Here is an 18,601-nt window from a genome sequence, read left to right on the forward strand (position 1 = left end):
GAGACCATGATCAAGCAGAGCGAAACGAAGTAGATTACCAAAAGACACACAAGTCCTGGGCGGAAAACAATCTTGCCGACTCTGAGAACTCAGTAACAGTTACATCTTCTGAGGACCCCCACACCAATCATATAGATGCCATCAAACGGCAGATAGGAAAAAGGAGAAGAGAAGGCGCCCCTGGGCCAAATGGGCTGCCACCAGCATTGTACAAACAGGAGGCAACCTTCTGGGCAGAAGCTCTGGATCCACTTTTCAGAGAAATTAGATCACTGAATACCCTGCCTAGCTCATGGAGAGGCTGAATAATCTTCCCCATCTATAAATCCGGCGAGAAGCCGGATCCACAAAACTACAGATTAGTGGCATTATTAGACAACAAAGCTAAATTTTTTGCTGGTTTGCTATTGGAGGATCTCCAGGCTTGGGCAGAAGAAAAATCCATAATTCCCCTACAGCAGACTGGCTTTATAAAATTGGTTGGGACAATGACAAACACACTAAGCATGGCCATGCTTATGGACAAGGCTGAGGCAACACGGTCGTCTCTATTCTTATGTTTCATTGATTATAAAGCTGCCTTCGACCACGTCAACCGCACCAGACTGTGGTCCAAACTACACAGCTGGGGGCTGCCACAGCCTTTACTCAAACTAATAATGAACTTACATACGAATACGTGGCTACAGGTGAAGCTGGGAAACGGAACGCATCTATCAAGGCGCATACCGACGGAAAAAGGGCTAAAGCAGGGTTGCCTCTTAGCACCCACACTTTTTAATCTGTACATTGCCGATTTGGGGCTAGATGTAGGTAAATGTTATTTACCGATTCATAAATACCGAATTTTACCGATTCGGTATTTATGAATCGGTAAATATGAAGGGGGGAGATGTAGGTATTTCCAGATGTTGAAATACCGAATCGTTAATATTCGGTATTTACCGATTCGGTAAATACCAAATCGGTATTTCCTATTGATTCCTATGGGCTGTGAAGCCCATAGGAATCAATGGGAAATACCGATTCGGTAATTACCGAATCGGTAAATACCGAATTCCGCAAGGGTGCAGGGGGTGTCACTTTGACACCCTCTTGCACCCCAAATACAGGCATGAGTGCCATGTGGCACACAGACATGCCCTAAGGGCATGTCTGTCTGTCACATGGCATAGGTGTGCATGCACACATGTGCATGCACACCTGGATTCGGTATTTCACCACCCAATTCAATTGGGTGGTAAAATACCAAATTTGAAAGGCCTTTGGGACTCAGAAGAGTCCCACCTACATTTGGATTTACCGAATCGGTAAAAATACCGATTCGGTATTTTACAGAATCGGTAAATTTACCGCATCGGTAAATTTACCGATTCTGTAAAATGAAGGCCCCTACATGCCAATTCTTAAATACCGGTCGGTAACGGCCGAAATCGGCCGTTACTGACCGGTATTTAGGCTCCTACATCTGGCCCTTAGTCCCGCTACTAACCAGCTGCAACTCCCATGCCCCGAAATTAGGAGATATTTTATTACCTTGTCTCCTCTATGCAGACGACATAGTCCTGATCAGCAAAACTAAAGTAGGGCTACAACATCTCTTAAACACAACGCGGGATTTTTCCCAAGCAAATGACCTGACCATTACCCTTGGCAAAACAAGAACAATGATAGTCAGGAGGAAAAGACGTCAAACTGCTGCCTGGTTCTGGGGTGAGACCAGAATAGAGGATACAATGGAATATAAATATCTAGGCGTGAAGTTGGATACAGGAGGCCGGTTTGTGGCACAGAAGACCAGCATAAGACACAAAGGTCTAGCTCTGGCAATTACCCTAAAACATTAAACTCTAAATTAACAGGCCCATCAATCCTACCACTTGTTGAGGTTGCTCGGGCAAAACTCCTGCCAACAATCACTTATGGCAGTGAGGTACAGAAAGGGAAGGATGCAAAAATACTGGATGCCACAGTAACAACGGCATATAGGGTCATCTTTGGTCTGCCGAAATACACCTCACCGGCCCAAATTAGACTCGAATTTGCCATTCTGAAACAATCACTTGCTAGACAAGGGGCCTTTATCATCACTTGGGACAAAGTGCGAAGAGCAGGACGTGGCACACTAAACGAAAAGTTTTGGAAGGAGCTACAATCGCACCCGCATTACCAGCCGCGGAATACCTATATAGTAGCCTTCATAATTTGAGGCTAAACCAGCTCTGGGAGACACCGACAACCAGCCATACTTTTAAAAAATTAGTATGGAAAACTGTGAAACTCCTCTCATGGCTGGAGGACAAGGATGCGCTATCAAATAGATCCCACGGCTGGATGACCCTGAACACATACACAAAGCCTGGCATACAAACCTATTTCAACTTGGGTTATGATAAAAACTTAAAAATTGCTTTTATGAGATATAGGCCCGGACTGCTCCCTTGTGCCAAGCATCTCCCTCCTTGGCTTCGGATCCAAGCTGGCTCTGCGTGCCGCCTATGTGGATTGGCTCAGGAAGACATGCTGCACCTACTATGCTCCTGTAAAGAACTTACAAAGGAACGAGTTACATTTCTCAAACATCTCTTAAATCAACGAGGGATCCGCACCAGGAGGCAAGCTTTGCTAGCATGTTTCGAACCGAGCAACCCACAATTGAACTGTAGAACAGTAAAATATCTGAGACTGTGCGGCAGCAAGATGCCAGAATTACTGACAACAGGAACCGATCCAGAAATAGCACTTGCATAAACGCAAGGTGTCTGTGAACACTCTGAGTATATGATTCAAGAATCCAGACAATATGGCTTTTTAGAGACAAGAGTTTTAATTATGTACATGACAGTTTTTAAATGAGTATATTTTTTGTATTGCAATGGTTTTAATTAACTATGCAAATAAAGTAAACTTGAAACAGTATATTGTAGCACCACACAACCCCACTTGACACACTTGCTGGTGTGGTGTCTTTGATTTCTGGGCTGCTAACAGACCCGTAAAGGGATAAGCAATGGAGTTGTAATTCAAACCCAATTTTGCTTCAAGAAAAGGCACTATAAGTGTCTAACAGTATTTATTTCAACAGTGTCATTTTGTTGATTAGTAAATGAGCAATAACCACAGAGTATAAATAGAACAGCACTAATGCATGTCAGTAGGAGCAAGATTCATATGAACATTTCTAACATGGTTGGAAAACTCTTAGCAGCTTAACACCCTAAAGACTATTTCAATGCACTAATACTATGAGAGCATGAAGTAGCTAACTTGCCTCCATGGTTTCTTGGAATTCAGCACACTGTATACATATTCACAGTGGAGAAGTGGTGTTTATCTGACTCTGTGTTGGCTCTTAGCAAAGGAATGGATGCTGCAGTTGTATGGCAGCTGTATGGCAGTCTAGCAAGACTGTTAGGTGCATGATATTCCCACAAACCTTTTGCCTTCACCCCTCCTGTATGCTGAATTTGTTGGCTTTAGCACTTTACCACTGCTAATTAGTGCTAAAGTGTTTGAGTTCTCTCCCTAAAATATAGTAAACTTGGACTGCACTTAATTGTCTAATTTAATTTACTTGTAAGTCCCTAATAAATGTCCCTAAATGTACCCAGGGCCTAAAAATGATATTGCTACTAGAGGGCTTGCAGCACTCATTGCACCGCCCACTGATGTAGCCTTTCCAAACATGTCTCAGGCCTTTCATGCAGCCTGGAGTGCACTTTTAAACTGCTTTTTTGACCTGGTGAATTAAACCATTTTCCAGGCCTAAATTTTAATTCTAAATACTTATAAACCACTCGTAATGAAGGCCCCAAAAGCCCATTGAGCAGGGGTCATTGCATTTAAAAAGTAGGATATGTGTGTTTAAGTTTTGCATGTCCTAGTAAAGAACACCTCCTAAAGTCATTTTTCTGTATGGCTTATGTCTCCAAATAACTAACATTGGGTTATCTTATTACATTTAGTAAGTGATATCTTTTGATTGGGAACAGATAGAGATATGATGTTTACACTCAAATCAATTGTGATTTAACATCCTCTTTAATGGTAAAGTTGGACATTAAGTAATAATTGGGAAAATACCACTTAAAGAAAGTTTCAGAAAGTTGCCATTTGTTCCTTTTGCTAGTGTCTTGGGTCACATGACTGTGAATTGTCTAGGGTTGACTACTGACTTTTACCCTACATGGAGGAACTTTCCACTTAGTCCAAAACATAACCTGTATGAACCAGGGTGACGAAAATATGTCAATTAAGACTAAGGGCCCGATTCTGATCTCGCTCATAAACCCTTCGTATGACTCATATCTGTAGGGCTTCATGAGAATATTGTGTACCTGGGGTCCGAGCATATGGACTCGGTTCGCTCGGACTCCCATTGAACTCTATGGGAGCCTGTATACTGGATGCGTACACAGGCTTCCATAGCAAAAAGGGGTGGTTGGGGAAATGCAGGCACCCTGTGGCTGGCACCCAATGGTGCCCGCCACACCGGGCATGTATGTTAAGGTAGGATCCATGGGTACCCCCACAGGTCTGAGTCGGAGGGCTCCAGGTGATAGGGGGTCTGCTACGGGCCCCAAAAGAATGATTCCGGCAGCTTTTTTGATCCAGACGTACTGAATCATGAAGGCTGTCCGGAGTGTGCATTGTCATTTTCCACCCACATGTGCATTACCAGACCTGCTCTCCTTGAGACTATGCAAGACATTCCTGAACTTTTCTCAAGACCACATCAGGTACCAGCGGGAGCTTTTGTTCTTCATGTGTCCCTGCAGTGACCCCAGCCTGCTCTACAATGACGTAGGCATGAGCCGGATTTGTGTGCAGGCGGGAAGCGTTTGACGGAATAATGTTTTTCAATAGCTTGTATTTAAGCGCCGGAATCTTTACCCTAAAATTGTAGCACGGACTACATTCATTTCTTTACAGTGCCATTTACACCCATTCCGTGCTGTTAGTGCCAGTTTGGACATTGAGTGTGGGTTGTTGCTAGCCACTGTGATGATGAGGGACTTGACGGTAGTGCGCCGTCCACCCTGGGTCAAGGAGGGAACTGGAGAGAAAGATTTGTGAGAGCAGGAGAGCAATCGCTGCTGTGGTTTGACTCCTAGGCACCCTGCCTCTGCTGGAAGCTTAATGGCAGCACTACCATCGCCCAAAAAACATATGCATCTGCGCCTCATCCACCCCAGGACTTTCCCCTCCTGGTGATGTGGAAGCGGTTGGAGGCCCGAGAAGCTTGGAAGCTCATCCTCACCAAAGGAGTGGCCAATCTATGTTAGATGCTGGAAGATGGAACTTCCTGCATCTCCCACGTGCTCTCTACTGCATTGTTTTTAATGAGCCTCTTTAATTAAGCACAGCCCTTCGAAATGGATGTGAAGCTTCAAACTACAAAAGGTCGCCTTTCACCTCGTCTTCAAAGCAGCACACAGATCTTTTGTTAAAGCCTTGGTGCACGAAACACTGATGCTACTTAACATCAAAGTTTTACATCTCTTTCACACAGTGCCATTCATTGTATTGATGTTTTACCTATTCAGTAATATTCATATTTGTATTTATAAGATTATTCATTGATGATGTACTTTATTGTTCTTCTTAATATGTGTTGTCTTACAACACAATAGCAATGCGTTTTTTCTAAACAAAAAAAAAACCTATGTCATGGGTACCTCTGATCTGAAAACAGGTACTAATGTCTCAAACTAAACTACATTTAGGACAGGTTTTTGAGTCATTTGCATTTACGAAACTGGAGCTGCAATTTAATGGCAAGGTAACCTTTTATTCAAATGTGTCATAGAGTCTGCTGCTGGGTATAGATTCTTGGTGCACGCGGAAAGATGGTTGAAATGACAACCTATGTTGACAGTATACCTTTCAGCACCGTTTTCATTACTAACCACTAAACGGTAAGACAGGCTGTCCTGTACGACTAATTTACAACTAGTGAATGACTAATATGCTTAGAGGCCTCAATAGTAGTATATCCCCCACCAAAGAGTCAGGACGGGTCTGTAGAAGTAGGAATTGAGCTGAGCAGACAAGGGATATCATTTTATTCATAGCTTTCCAATATTCCAATATAGCTCTTATTGAACCCAACGTGATTTTCTAGAAAGAGCTCTAGATGGTGGCCGATATATGGGAGCAGGGCTTTAAGTGGGATGAAAAAGTTGGGGGTCTCTCAAAGGGGCTTGGTCGTTGTAATTAAGGGCATGGCTTAAAATACTTAAGCTAAAAATGTGTGCTTAGCATAGTGTCCTGCCCGACTGGTATTTTGCTGCTTCTGTCATTGCATCCAGGTATATAATAAAACAAGTGACATTACACCTACAACAAGCCAGGACTATTGGCTTTGTCAATGGCTGTTAGTTGCATAAGATAAAAATAGCAACAACTATGGCTTCATTGTATATAATATTAAAAATGCTTCCGTTCTAAAATGATGAGACTGTGAAAGAACTATAACGAGCCTCTAAAGTTACGTCAAAGACAGTAAAGGGTGGTACTGCTGCAGATTTTGAAACAAAAAATTCACCGAAGGTGGGGGCAAAAATGGAGAGCCCGATAGGGACCCGTTTCGACACCTGCTTTTTAGAGCTGCCGGTGCTCAGCACCAGCAGGACCTGGCCCACTTAAAGCCTGATCATTTGCAATTGCCCATGGTATGAGACGGAACAAGGTTGCTCTATAATAAGAGATCAGTTTAAGTAAAAACCTCTTTCCAGAATTCTCAACCTTACATGCTTCCCACATATGCTTCAATAGAAGTGGATCATTTCCCACAAAGAGTTTTGTATCTGCTGCATGAGATCTTGGGGGTAACTTATTTCACCGAGGGCAGGCGCACTACTGGGGCAGTAAATTGAGTTCCGTTACCAGCAGATCTGTATCCTTTAACTTATGAATGTCTGCCAATTCTCATGTTGATGCTTATATGTACTCCCCCAATACTTATATCTTATGGTACATTTTTTTGTAGGCCTCACAAGGTCTCTGTAATACTTGAACGTTTGTATGTTGCATTAATATGCCGATAAAATATTTGGAACCAAAAACGAGTTTTGTGTCAAATTCCAGGTTATAAGGAGAATGTTTGTGGTGCTTGGAATTAAACCTGATCCTGTATCTGACATTACTCAGTTAATATTCTTGTTGCAGTAAATACTCAGTCAAAGCCATCCCAAAACACTTAGGGGTATATTTACAAGGGTATAGAGTCACCAGACCGTCATTCCTAGTGACGTTCTGGTTGTCAATGCCCTTCGCCAAATTATTAAAGCGGCCATAAGCCACTTATATTTGTTGCTGTAGACGTTCCACTGCAACACCCATTGTTTTTGAAGCAGTCCCAGATTTACAATGATATGAAAATCTGCGGCAGCACCAAAAACGACCGCAGTGCAATAGCAGGCGTTAGAATGGCGCAATGAGGAGAAATACTTTTATTTCTCCTCGTTTTTGCTCGTTCTCTTTGTGCTGCAGAAACAGCACACATAGTAGAGCCAAACGCCATTAATTATTGTTAATGTGCAGGAAGGTGTCCCTTCCTGCACAAAAACAATCATTAAATAATGCAGATTTGCTACTTCTGTGGGTGCTGTATTCTGCAGCACACATAGAAATAACAAATTGCCATTATTGGTTGTTTATGTGTAGGAAGGAACACCTTCCTACACATAAACAATCATTCCTTGCAACACGAGAACCCTTGCACTATGGTACAAGTGTGCCTGCGTTGGCCCTAGGCAGATAATGTTAGCGCCAGCGATAGGGGGAAAAAAACAGGGGTGTGCAGTATTGTTGTGAATGAGGCACATTCCTGCATTTTGGAAATGTCAGAGAACGATGCTGCCAAATTTGGCGCAGATCCATGCTCCGTCAGCTCCTTGTAAATATGCCCCTTAATTTTCAGGAGTGCGCTAAAGTTAAAGAGGCTTCAATTCTGCCATCAGACTAGAGTTCATGGCTTTCCAGAGTGTAGGACATGGGGCTCCCATGGAATTGCGTTTTTGTTTTTGCTGCTTAAAAGTACATTGGCATATTAAATAAATGGTGCCAGGATATAAATTCTGGTTTCCCATTTCTACATGTAACAAAGGCTTTTCCTCTAGTAAGCCTTATACATGATGTAATGTTTGTTAATTCGTACCCGTGTCATGTATGTGTATGTTTTTAAGATTGGCAATAGAGAAACAACATTGTTCTGTGTGTATTTGGTGTAAAGTCATAGGGCCTCATTTATGAGGCCTTGAATGAGGCCTTGCGTCAGTTTTGCGCTTCCGATGCGTCACTTTTTGTGACGCATCGGCGGCGTAAAACATGCCTCCTGTTGTGCACTATTTACAAAGTGACGCATCTTAGCAGATGCGCACTTTGTAAACCCCTGCGCTACATTATACCTGCGTCAGGTATAATGTATGTAGGGTGGGCGTTCCCCCGCAAAAAGCCTCGTAAAAGTGATGCAGTGAAATCTATGAGATTTCGCTGCGTCACTTCTAGGACGCAAATGCATCAATATCTTCTGCCTGCCTCACAGCAGGCATAAGACTGACGCAGGCCCTTTCTCATGGGGCTTGTCCCATGTGAAAGGACTCATTGCTGGACTTGCGTCACTTTTGTGACACACTCCAGCAATGCATCACTTTTGCGCTTACAGATACGTCAGAAATACTGACGTATCTGTAACTCCTTGCGATGCGTCATACATTTAATATGACGCATCAGGTATGTCGCAAGGAGTGTGCACTGAGAAGTGAAGCATCGATGCTTTCACGCAGTGACGCATCATTTCTCATAAATGAGGCCCATAATAGTGTGTAAGTCGGTTTAACTTTTGGAAATAGTTATCAGTAGGATCAATTCACACACTATTTGACCCCCTCCCTCCCCCTCCAGCCTAGCATCACAGGAAGTTACATCTCATTGTTCCTCTTCATGTAATTTTTTTAAGCCTTTTTTAAGGCGCAGCGTGGGAACAATCAGTAATCGAGGAGACAGAGAGAACCAATTAATAAAACCTTCAAATTCCCGAGGTGGTGATCTTGTTCATAGAAGTTAATACCAGTAGCTGGGAAGCAATCTACACGCTTAACGGAATAAATAAATCCACATACATTAACAATGTTCGCAATGTTCATTTACTTAAAGCAATCCGAATGCTCAAAACTAAAAAAAAATTCTGTGTACCGTTGTTGGGCTGTAATTGATTTGACCTTTCCTTACAGGGAAGTTGAAACGGTGAAGATTTAAACGTGCAAAGTCTTTTTCTTCGCGTTGTGACGCAGTTGAAGAGAACACAGTTTGTTTACAATGAATTTCCCCCTTTCTCTCGTTCCAGTGATGGCTGGGCCGACAGAGATGAAGTCATTGAAGGGTACGAAGCTGAAGCGAACGGGGGCATCACGATCAAACTGCAGTCTGAAGAGGTCATGTCATTCGACGAGTATTTTCTAGGCCTGCGGCTGGACACCAACACCCGCAACCCCTGGTTTAAGGAGTTCTGGCAGCATCGATTCCAGTGCCGCATTCCAGGACACCCACAAGAGAACCGCAATGTTAAGAAAATCTGCAAAGGTAAGAACCGGCCGTACTACTGGGGCACGTGTTCCTGGCTTTCTGCGTTTTAATAACGTACTGCCTCAGTACTACTCGAGATTTGCTTCTTCCAGTGTCATTTGAAGTCATTAGGGTGTGGTGGATTAGCTTTATGCTGATTTTGGCCTCATTGTGAGATGACTTTTATATACTAAAAAACATTATGGTGGGTACTGAATTAAATGGGTGTTTCAACGAAGGTCACATGATATATTTTTGGACTTACTCCTTTCCGCACTAAAACCAACATGTCCCTGTATTTACCTCCATACCTGCAGTTTTGTCCTGCCAAATTTAACGAGGAACACTGGGTGAGGCCTTTGTTGCAGGAAGTAATTTTCAGATGCATTAACATAGTGCTTAATTTGAGTCGGTGGTTTTCGGTGTTCGGCACCAGCATTAAATTGTTAACCACAAGGTGGCGCTGTCTGACTAATTTAGAGATGACAGCTGCAACAATTCATTTCTAATTCAATATACAACACAAAATTACGGTTACATGCTGCTTAGGCGAATCTTATAGCTTTGGGGGCATGTAATAGTCCGAATTGTCAAACGAGTAGGTTAGCAGTTTTGGTGTTACTATCCTTGGCTGCATGGCAGGGGCAATGTGTGGTGCAAGCTGCAGTGGCCTCCTGAGGAGAGCCCTGACACTTATTTATTTTTACAAATTAAGCACTTCCATTAACCTCTTGACCACTGGTAGTTGCGAACCACACGCCAACAGCATTTGGGCATGGGTAGTTGAAAGATTTGGTACTCTTAAGTGAAGCAAGTGTGAACTTCAGGGTTACTGTCTCTTAATGCTAGATCTTCTTAGAGGTGGACTTGCTATGAGTTAATTCCTGGAATTCTTTGCAGCGGCTGAGTAACATGGATGTCACTGAAATATGGCCTGGGGAAGGAGGAATACTGCCACATCAATGGACTGATGGCTGCTTCATCTCATTCTCCCAGCAATGAATCACTCACACTTCTCAATATGGTAGTAGCCAGTGGATTACCCACTGAGAGGGGACATAACAGGACATTCTGTGGATCAGAAGAGAACTTGTCAAGGGCAATAGATGAGATCATGAAGGACAGCCGCACAGTCAGATTATCCTGTAGTCTTCTAAATCTAGAATTCATTGCTACCCCTGTTCTCTCTCAGACAGGAAGTGCAGAAGTACTGTGTTATAGGGAACAATTTGTTATGAGATGAAGGGTATTTTGTTAGCTCCTCCAGCGGAATAAGCACTCAGTGATGATGATTCTATCCTGTTCTTGACGGACAAAGTCCTGCGTGTGTAGCACAGCTCTGGACATGAAAGTTAACCTCTCATTCAAATGGATCCACTTCCAGATGGACTGGTTCCAATGGATCATCTCTCCTAGTCAAACACCCAGGCGTATTCGCCGCAGTCGAGTAACCATCAATTCTGCATCCTGCTCATGAGTATGATAATGTCCCTAGTCATGTGTAAAAACAGCACTGTCCTTCGATGGAGCATCCACGCCATATTCAAGCAACTCAAACTTATTTTGTCCGAAGATAATAATTCCACTAATATTAAATGTGCTAAAAATTTGCTATTTGCAGTGCTTTTTAAGGCAACACATTATCATCATTATCTTCATCATCGTCATCATCATCATCATCATCATCATCATCATCATCATCATCATCATCATCATCATTTACAACATTATCAGGGAGATTTTCTGTCCAGAAAATCTCCCTTATATTAGCGGTGCATCTGCTTCATCATTTTGGGTTCTTGCTGAAATGCAGAAAACCCATTTGATTTCCTTTCGGGATCTGTGGTTCATAGGGGTGTCCCGCCAACACAGTGCAAGGCTCTAGCTGCCTTCCGGAGCTGTGAGTTTGCAGTTCCTAAACTGGTCACCCAAACTTCACCCGCAGGGCAAACACCTGCATGATCTGGGACACATGCGAATGTTGCGCTTGCTGTCCCGTGGGCCAGTATTCACTTGAGTCTTCTAGCTCATCACTTTCTTCGATTTTGCAGCCCCTATCCTTGGGGTTTCAAGTCTGCAATTCAAGTCGGAGTTTATTGAGGAGAAACTACAGTGGCAGATTATTTTACAACTGATGGATGGGTTTGGTCATGGGTAAAACTTGGCAGATGCCAGAAGGTAAGGAACTGGCAGATATCAAGCTTGCATTAATATCGGTCTCTCAATTGCCAAACAATGGATATGTGTTTGATCCACACAATACCAGGATGAAGGCTTATAATGATATCTGTCGTGCTCTTTGGTGTAGTTTGAATTATTACTTTTCATATCTGAACTTTGAAGTATCATGTTTCCTCTCTTTAAGTGGTAGATATCAGAGGACTGGACAATGGGAAAGTGTATCAGCACAGGCCACCACATCAGGATTGTTGTACTGCACTTGCAGCAATGTTTGCCTGGATATTAAGATGGTTTAGTAATAGTCCTGTTTGCAACTCAAGGCAATACTATTCTGTCTCTTGTCTTTTTAAGAATTTGGGAGAGGAGCATGAGTATAAAGACTCTGTTGGTAGTCACGTGTGCCAATGGTAATGCCCCCCATGTCGTTTAGACTAGGAAATATTTTCCAATCTAATAATATCTAGGAGAAAGTGGTGCAATCTGATATCTCTCGGATTACTCCAAGCCCTCCGCTTCATATAGGAATTACTGTTCAGACCTGATGTTGATAACTTAGTAACCATGTAAGATATCTTCTTCGAGATAGTTCTTTTTGAACTTATGGCCTATTTTGGACAGTTTCGGAGTATGAAAAAGCAGAGGTAGCAACTCTGCAAGTCTAGAGAGGCAGATTTACCTAAATCTAGTAATGGATGCATCAAGGAAGACTTGTCTTGGAGTAATAGAGATTACCAGTATCTAATCAGGGCAACTAGATGGCAATACAATATCAGAAGGTTTGTTCGTACTGCTCTCATCTAGAAGGTATACATTGAGATGAGATCCCTTTATCACATTAGCATTTTGGTGCATCTCATCTTTTCCAAGTAAAACCGCCATACTGCTTAGATGTAATTTAATCTGCAAAAAACAAACAAATGAATAAATAACTGTCAATCCCAGGTGTTGCCAACATTTTCAATAGTGAGAGCTACTTCTCATCAGTGAAACTCATTCTGAGCTACTGACAAATATATCAATTTGATAATGCTGCATAGAGGCCAAGCAACTAAACACTTCCTGTAGAACACCCAATCATGCTGCCCTGGCATAAAAGCTATATGCTGTTTGCCCCAAGGAGCTTCTTTGCCCCTTTATTTTTGTTTGTGAATCACGTGAGAAATAAGCGTGTCATTCCAAAGCTTGTGGCCCCTTAGTTGTGAAATATATGGTGTGCCACTCGTCTCGATTTGAGAGCTAGTGGCCAAAATTATTCTATTATCTTGCTAATTGCCCCAAAATACGTTATTTGATGTACATAAACTGGCCCTGCCTTAATGATTCAAGAAGGAGAGTAAAATTAACTGGTGGCTGGATTGGCACCAACATTATTGGCAAGGCCAGCTCTAGAGCTTGCCCTGCTGTAAGAGGAGATGCTCAAGTACTCCAAGTAACACACACATTTATAAATGAAATTATAAAGCTTTTTTACACATACATTTCCCCCTTAACTATGACCATTAGCAATTGATACATGCAGATTACATAGCACTCTACAGGTAAACATCGCTCTGTAGTCATCCCCTTACATACATCTGAAGCAAAGATGAAACAAAAATTAACAAATAGAGAGATTGCTTAATAAGTTAAGCGCTCTTAAGGAAAGGAAGGAGAGAAAGAGAAAACATGGGAGAGAAAGAAAGAAAGAAAGAACAAAAGAACAAAAGATGAAAGAAGAAAGGAAGGGGACAGGGACAGTGTGGAAGGAACAGAGGGAATAATGGAGGAAAGAAATAAAGAGGGAAGAAATGTGAGTGATAAAAGACGGTAGGTGAGGAAGAAAAAGTGAAAAGGAAGAAAAGATGCAGAGGAAGGAAGGAGAAGAGGAAAAAAGGGAGAAAGAAATAGAGAAAAGAAGAGAAGGACCAAAAATGAATACAAAAAAGAAAGAAGAAAGCGACCAGATGAGAGAAGAAAAGGAAGAAATGGGAAAGGAGAGAAGGAAAGAAAAATGAGGAAGGGAGCACAGGTAGGAGAAAAGGAAACAAGGACCAAAGAAACAAAAGAACAAATACAGGATGGAGACAATTACACAGAAATGCGAGCGGGACAGAAAGAAAGGAAAGAGTGAGCATAGCTGAGAAGAGAAAAGTGAGAAGGAAAGAAAGGAACAAAGAGCAGAAGATATAAATGAGCAAAAATCAATCAAATTTTAAATGGTAGGCAGAAAGGAGAGTGAGAAAAGATGAAAAGATGAAAAGGAAGAGAGGAAAAATGGAGAGTAGACAACGAAATAAACAGCAAGAACAAGAGGAAGAAAAAGCAGAAGATGAAAGGAAAGGAGGAGATGTGTACCAGCAAGGAAAGAGGGATCCAAAGAAAAAAGAATGAAAAAGAAAGAAAGCTAGAAAAAGAAAAAATATATATAGAGAGAAAGGAGAGATAAAGAGAGGATGGAAGAAATAAAGATGGAGAAAAATATGTAATAGAACGACAGACAGGAACAAAAAAAAGTTTGTGTACTGAAACTCTAATACATGTCTATCTAGATAAAGCACAATCAGCCTCCAATTATGGTACATTTATTAAAATGAAAACAAACATTGGCATAGCCAATAGGTCTCACCTTTGGGACCTTATAAGTATTTAATTATGCAGCACAATATTCTTGGTGCAACATCAAATGCTGCATGGCTAAACACTTATAATGTCCCAAAGGCAAGACCAATTGGCTATACCAATGCTTGTTTAATGCATATTTATCTTTTATTTCTCTCAATAGATGTAAAAGCACACAGTATGCAGAAGTCCTTTTCTGTGAAACATGTTGCCTCTTGATGTGAGCACTGAGCCTTCTGAAACGCGTGGTGCTGGCTGAGGCAGCTGCAAGAGAAGTCATGGCCAAGGAGTGGAGGGTCATTCAGAATATTACGAGAACCAAATCTTACAACCCCAATAAGGGGAGAAGAGCGCCATAGAAATACTTGCAATAGTGTAGGCGCACAGCACGCTGACAGGCATGGCTAACAGGGCCTCAAGCAGTGGAAGCTAGACTTGCTTTCAACCACAAAGCAGGCTCAAGTGTGTGGATAAGGAGTAGAGCTTCATCACTCGCAGAAACCCCATTCAGATATGGTGCCTGAAGCTACCATTCGCAAAGGAAAAACAGAACTTTTCTGGTTGCCACATATTCTGCATAGATGTTAAATCCAAAACCTTCTGTGACAGGGGGCTTGCATCCATTAGTCACCATGGATTGTTCAAAATGCCCTACGTACAAGGATGGGGACAGAGTCATCACTCTGGGCTTGGCGCTGGCATGCATATTAAAATTAGGTTGGCGTCTCAGGGAAGCCACTTATAGAAGTTTCTGCAGTGGTAGAGTACAGACAAACAAATGCAGCCTGCGCAGGACTCCATGCTGCAAGACCAACATGTATGTATGTGCAAACTGAAGCAAGGGCAGAGGACGAAAAGAGGCGAAACACGTAAAGGAGTTAAACAAGACATGTGTATTTAAATGTTTGACAAGTGAAATCACTTAAACAATTACATCAGCAATGGTTTAATATTTCCTTGCACTGCAGCCATGTGTGCTGTACTCCGCCCCCATAAAGTGATTCTGCGCCTGGAATCAAGCTCTATGCCGTGTCTTGTCACACAGTTATGGTGCCCAAGAAAGTAAAGCCCGCCCCCAGTTAAACAAGTCCCACCTTCATTAAAAGAAGAAGCCCAGGACAAGCATATGGGCGATGTAAATAAATGAAGGCGCAGGACGAGTGCTGTTTGATGTTATCGTAGGTGGGAGGGGTCTACTTTAGAGGCAATGTAACGCTGACACGATTGCTGAGATGTGAAACAGGAAATAGGTTTTGTCCTCGTAATTGTTTTCTTAGTGGGTGCAGATGTTTGTGTGTGTCAACATTTTCTCATTTCTTTAAAGTTTACGTTGAACTTTTATTTTACAAGTACCTGTTCTACAAAAAAAAGTTTTTCTAATCCTAATTGCAAGAGTCCAAACCTAACTTGTAACCAGCTGCCCCGCTCTGAAACCTCATTGTCCTTAGAGCACCGGAGTTGCGCAAATAGTAAAGATAGTTTTGACGGCTGCCGGGACAGTAGCCTGTCCTAGGGAGAAATCAAATGTTTTTCTTTCCTAACATTGTCGCCGATTGATCCTGTTTCCAGTACTTGCCCTTTTGTTTTGAGACACGTTGCCCGCCAGAGTCGCCCGTTGCTAGGGCATGTTGGTATTATAGGACTGGTGTTGCGTGTCGGAAGAAAGGGCGAGTGGGCAGGTAGGTAGTCTTTGCTTTTTTAATTGGAAATATAAGGTAACTTGAAATGCTTCAGTGCCCTCTGTTACATACTATTTGAGAGTGCTCTGAAGCTGCTATATGTCGGGGAGTGAAGCAGACCGTGCGGAGTGGGCGTCACATAGCTCTAAAGGAATACAAACAAGCGCGCATGCCTCGCGTGGAAAGAGGAGGAGGCAGCAGTGGGAGGGGAAAGTGGAGGGCGCCTGCCCTTGTTTCCATTGCAGGAGCGAGCAGGAACCGTGTGTTAATTACAAACAGATGGTTTCAAAGCTTGCTACCACAAGGGAATTGCCAAACGTGCTTTCAATGGCAACGAGTGCATGTTTGTGAGCCAAAACCAGAATCGATTACTAAAGGTCTCCTTCTAGACAGCACATGCGCGCAGCGTAGGCGAGACTAAAAAAATCATACAGACAATTTTTATCAGGGTGAAAGTATGAGTGCGCTTTGATCTGAGACATTTATTTTAAGGACAGGCTTTTTCCAAGCAGCAGCATGGGATTGTTTATTTAAAAAGAAGGTGGGCTGCTTGGTGCTCCATTTTCGTTCCTGTGCCTTACAGGACCTGAGTTCAAAATTGCAGCATCAGCTAGGAGGCAGGCTGTAGACCTCCATATTCAACTGAGAGGCAATGAGCTACTCCAAGACTGGCTACGAACTACTGGTAGCTCAGGTTCCACCTGTTGGAGACTCCTGATCTTTACCATGAATAAATGAAACTCCAGAGCACAAGTGTTTCATGGCCTCCTCTATTTTGCCTTAATATTTTAAGGCATTGTGATCTATCTGATCCACAAAACGGACGCCGCAGATAGGGGGGTAACTTCTTCACAGCCCATACTAAAGTAAATATTACTTTTCTGCAATCAGGTAAGCCCCATCTTCTCCATTCTGTATGTGTTTGGCAAATCTCCTTTAGATTAATCTAACATATGATCAACCTCCAGTTTTGAAAGGTCCGAAATGCACAATTAAGGAGGTTTTGTGTCCAAACTCAGGAAAGAGCTTTCAGAACACAATGCTTTTTTACAGACTTGATGGAGGTTCTGGAACTTAGTTGGCCAACCCAGAATCAATGACATGACTTTTGTTTGTAGCAGCAACTGTGCTGTATCTAGATAATTTACCCGCTATTCCCTATACTCTAGCCATAGTTCACTGATCACGATCAGGGAGACCTAAAAATGTCTGAGCTTACTAGTTTTCTTGTGTATAGATGATGATGCACAGTTGTTTGGGATGTACTGATCTTTCTAAGGCAGCGCTCGATTGATTAGCTTATTGTATGCCTTCCACTGTAATGAACCACGAAAGATAAATACAATTATATGATGCTGCCCACAGGCTATGGCCCCAGTAACCAAAGCTGACATATTCATATGAGAAATTTGACTTTAGTTTTGATTCTGATTGTAGTTGACATTTGTGATATATTTAGGCAATTCCACAGTCCCACTGCCAGGATCACACAATAACATGTTATTTTTTTTATTTGTTTTTTTTTCATTTCTATTTATAAAAATAAACATGACTGCCACAGAAATGTGCAAAGATGTAACTTCAAAAGTTACCTGAATTGCAAATTTGGTGAATATTGAAATAAACAACACAGGGCTACTCATTGGACAATCTGCATCTTGCCCTGCCTAACAAGCAAAATAATTAGGATCACGCTCCCACATTGATGTATATGATGTCACAAGTCCTCAAGGAGACATCAGGTTATTTGATATTCCACTCTGAAGTAAATTCTACAATTTTATTTTCACATGGCCCAATAGATGCCCAGGTGCAAGTGTCTCATTGTTCCGTGAACATATTTAATAGGCATTTTTTCCTATCTTGCACATGATCATAACGGGAATGAACTCTCGTCTATCATGGGGATACATCACTATGGGCCGATATCAGCCCGGAAGATAAAAAAATCAATGACTATAGGCAAATATTTAATTGCTGTATTCCATCTCTTACAAAGGTCACTGGTTTCTGACTGGTTAGAAGTTAAGTATATGATGGACCGAATGTCCTTTCCACCAATTGTTCATTAGTCACTTGGGGACTCAACATCCTTGTCAAGCACAATCCGTGTCATGAATCCTACCCTGGGAAAGATTGACTGACAAGACTCTGCTCCCTGCAGGATAGTAATCATCTAAAGGCCACAATGTATGGACACACCTAGCCACAGTACAGCAATGTTCTGATGAATCTCTTTCTATAATAGATGGGACCCAATGTGGCTATTCACATCTGGAATGGGAGTTTCAAATTATACATGGTCTAGGGATCACAGGAATTCAAACCTCAGTGAGATTTTTGGATTTAGTATTAAATGGACCACATCTATTCGATATAGAAACTCTTCTTTACCTTATTGTAATGGAACTGTGGTGCCTTTTTCTAGGACCCTAGCTCTACTCATTCTTTTTTATTCTCAGAGCCCTGCTCTTTTATACAGTCCTTGGCCAATCAATAGGATGCATTAGAAGAGGCTTTTATATCGGTAGGTGTGTGAAACATTTAAGTCCTTAGGTTTCTATACTCTTCCAAGC

The 18,601-nt window shown here is 42.1% G+C and overlaps 1 protein-coding gene across 1 annotated transcript in view; it reads left to right on the forward strand.

Annotated features, from left to right (window-relative positions):
• The window catches only part of GRM1 (glutamate metabotropic receptor 1), a 2,398,293-nt gene that overhangs the window by 1,626,447 nt on the left and 753,245 nt on the right, over positions 1–18,601 (forward strand). The window contains exon 3 of the mRNA XM_078649207.1: positions 9,350–9,585. Coding sequence (XP_078505333.1) covers positions 9,350–9,585 — 236 coding nt within the window. The remainder of the gene's footprint in view (positions 1–9,349; positions 9,586–18,601) is intronic.

Source organism: Lissotriton helveticus, chromosome 6 (assembly GCF_964261635.1).
Source record: "Lissotriton helveticus chromosome 6, aLisHel1.1, whole genome shotgun sequence".
NCBI lineage: Eukaryota > Metazoa > Chordata > Amphibia > Caudata > Salamandridae > Lissotriton > Lissotriton helveticus.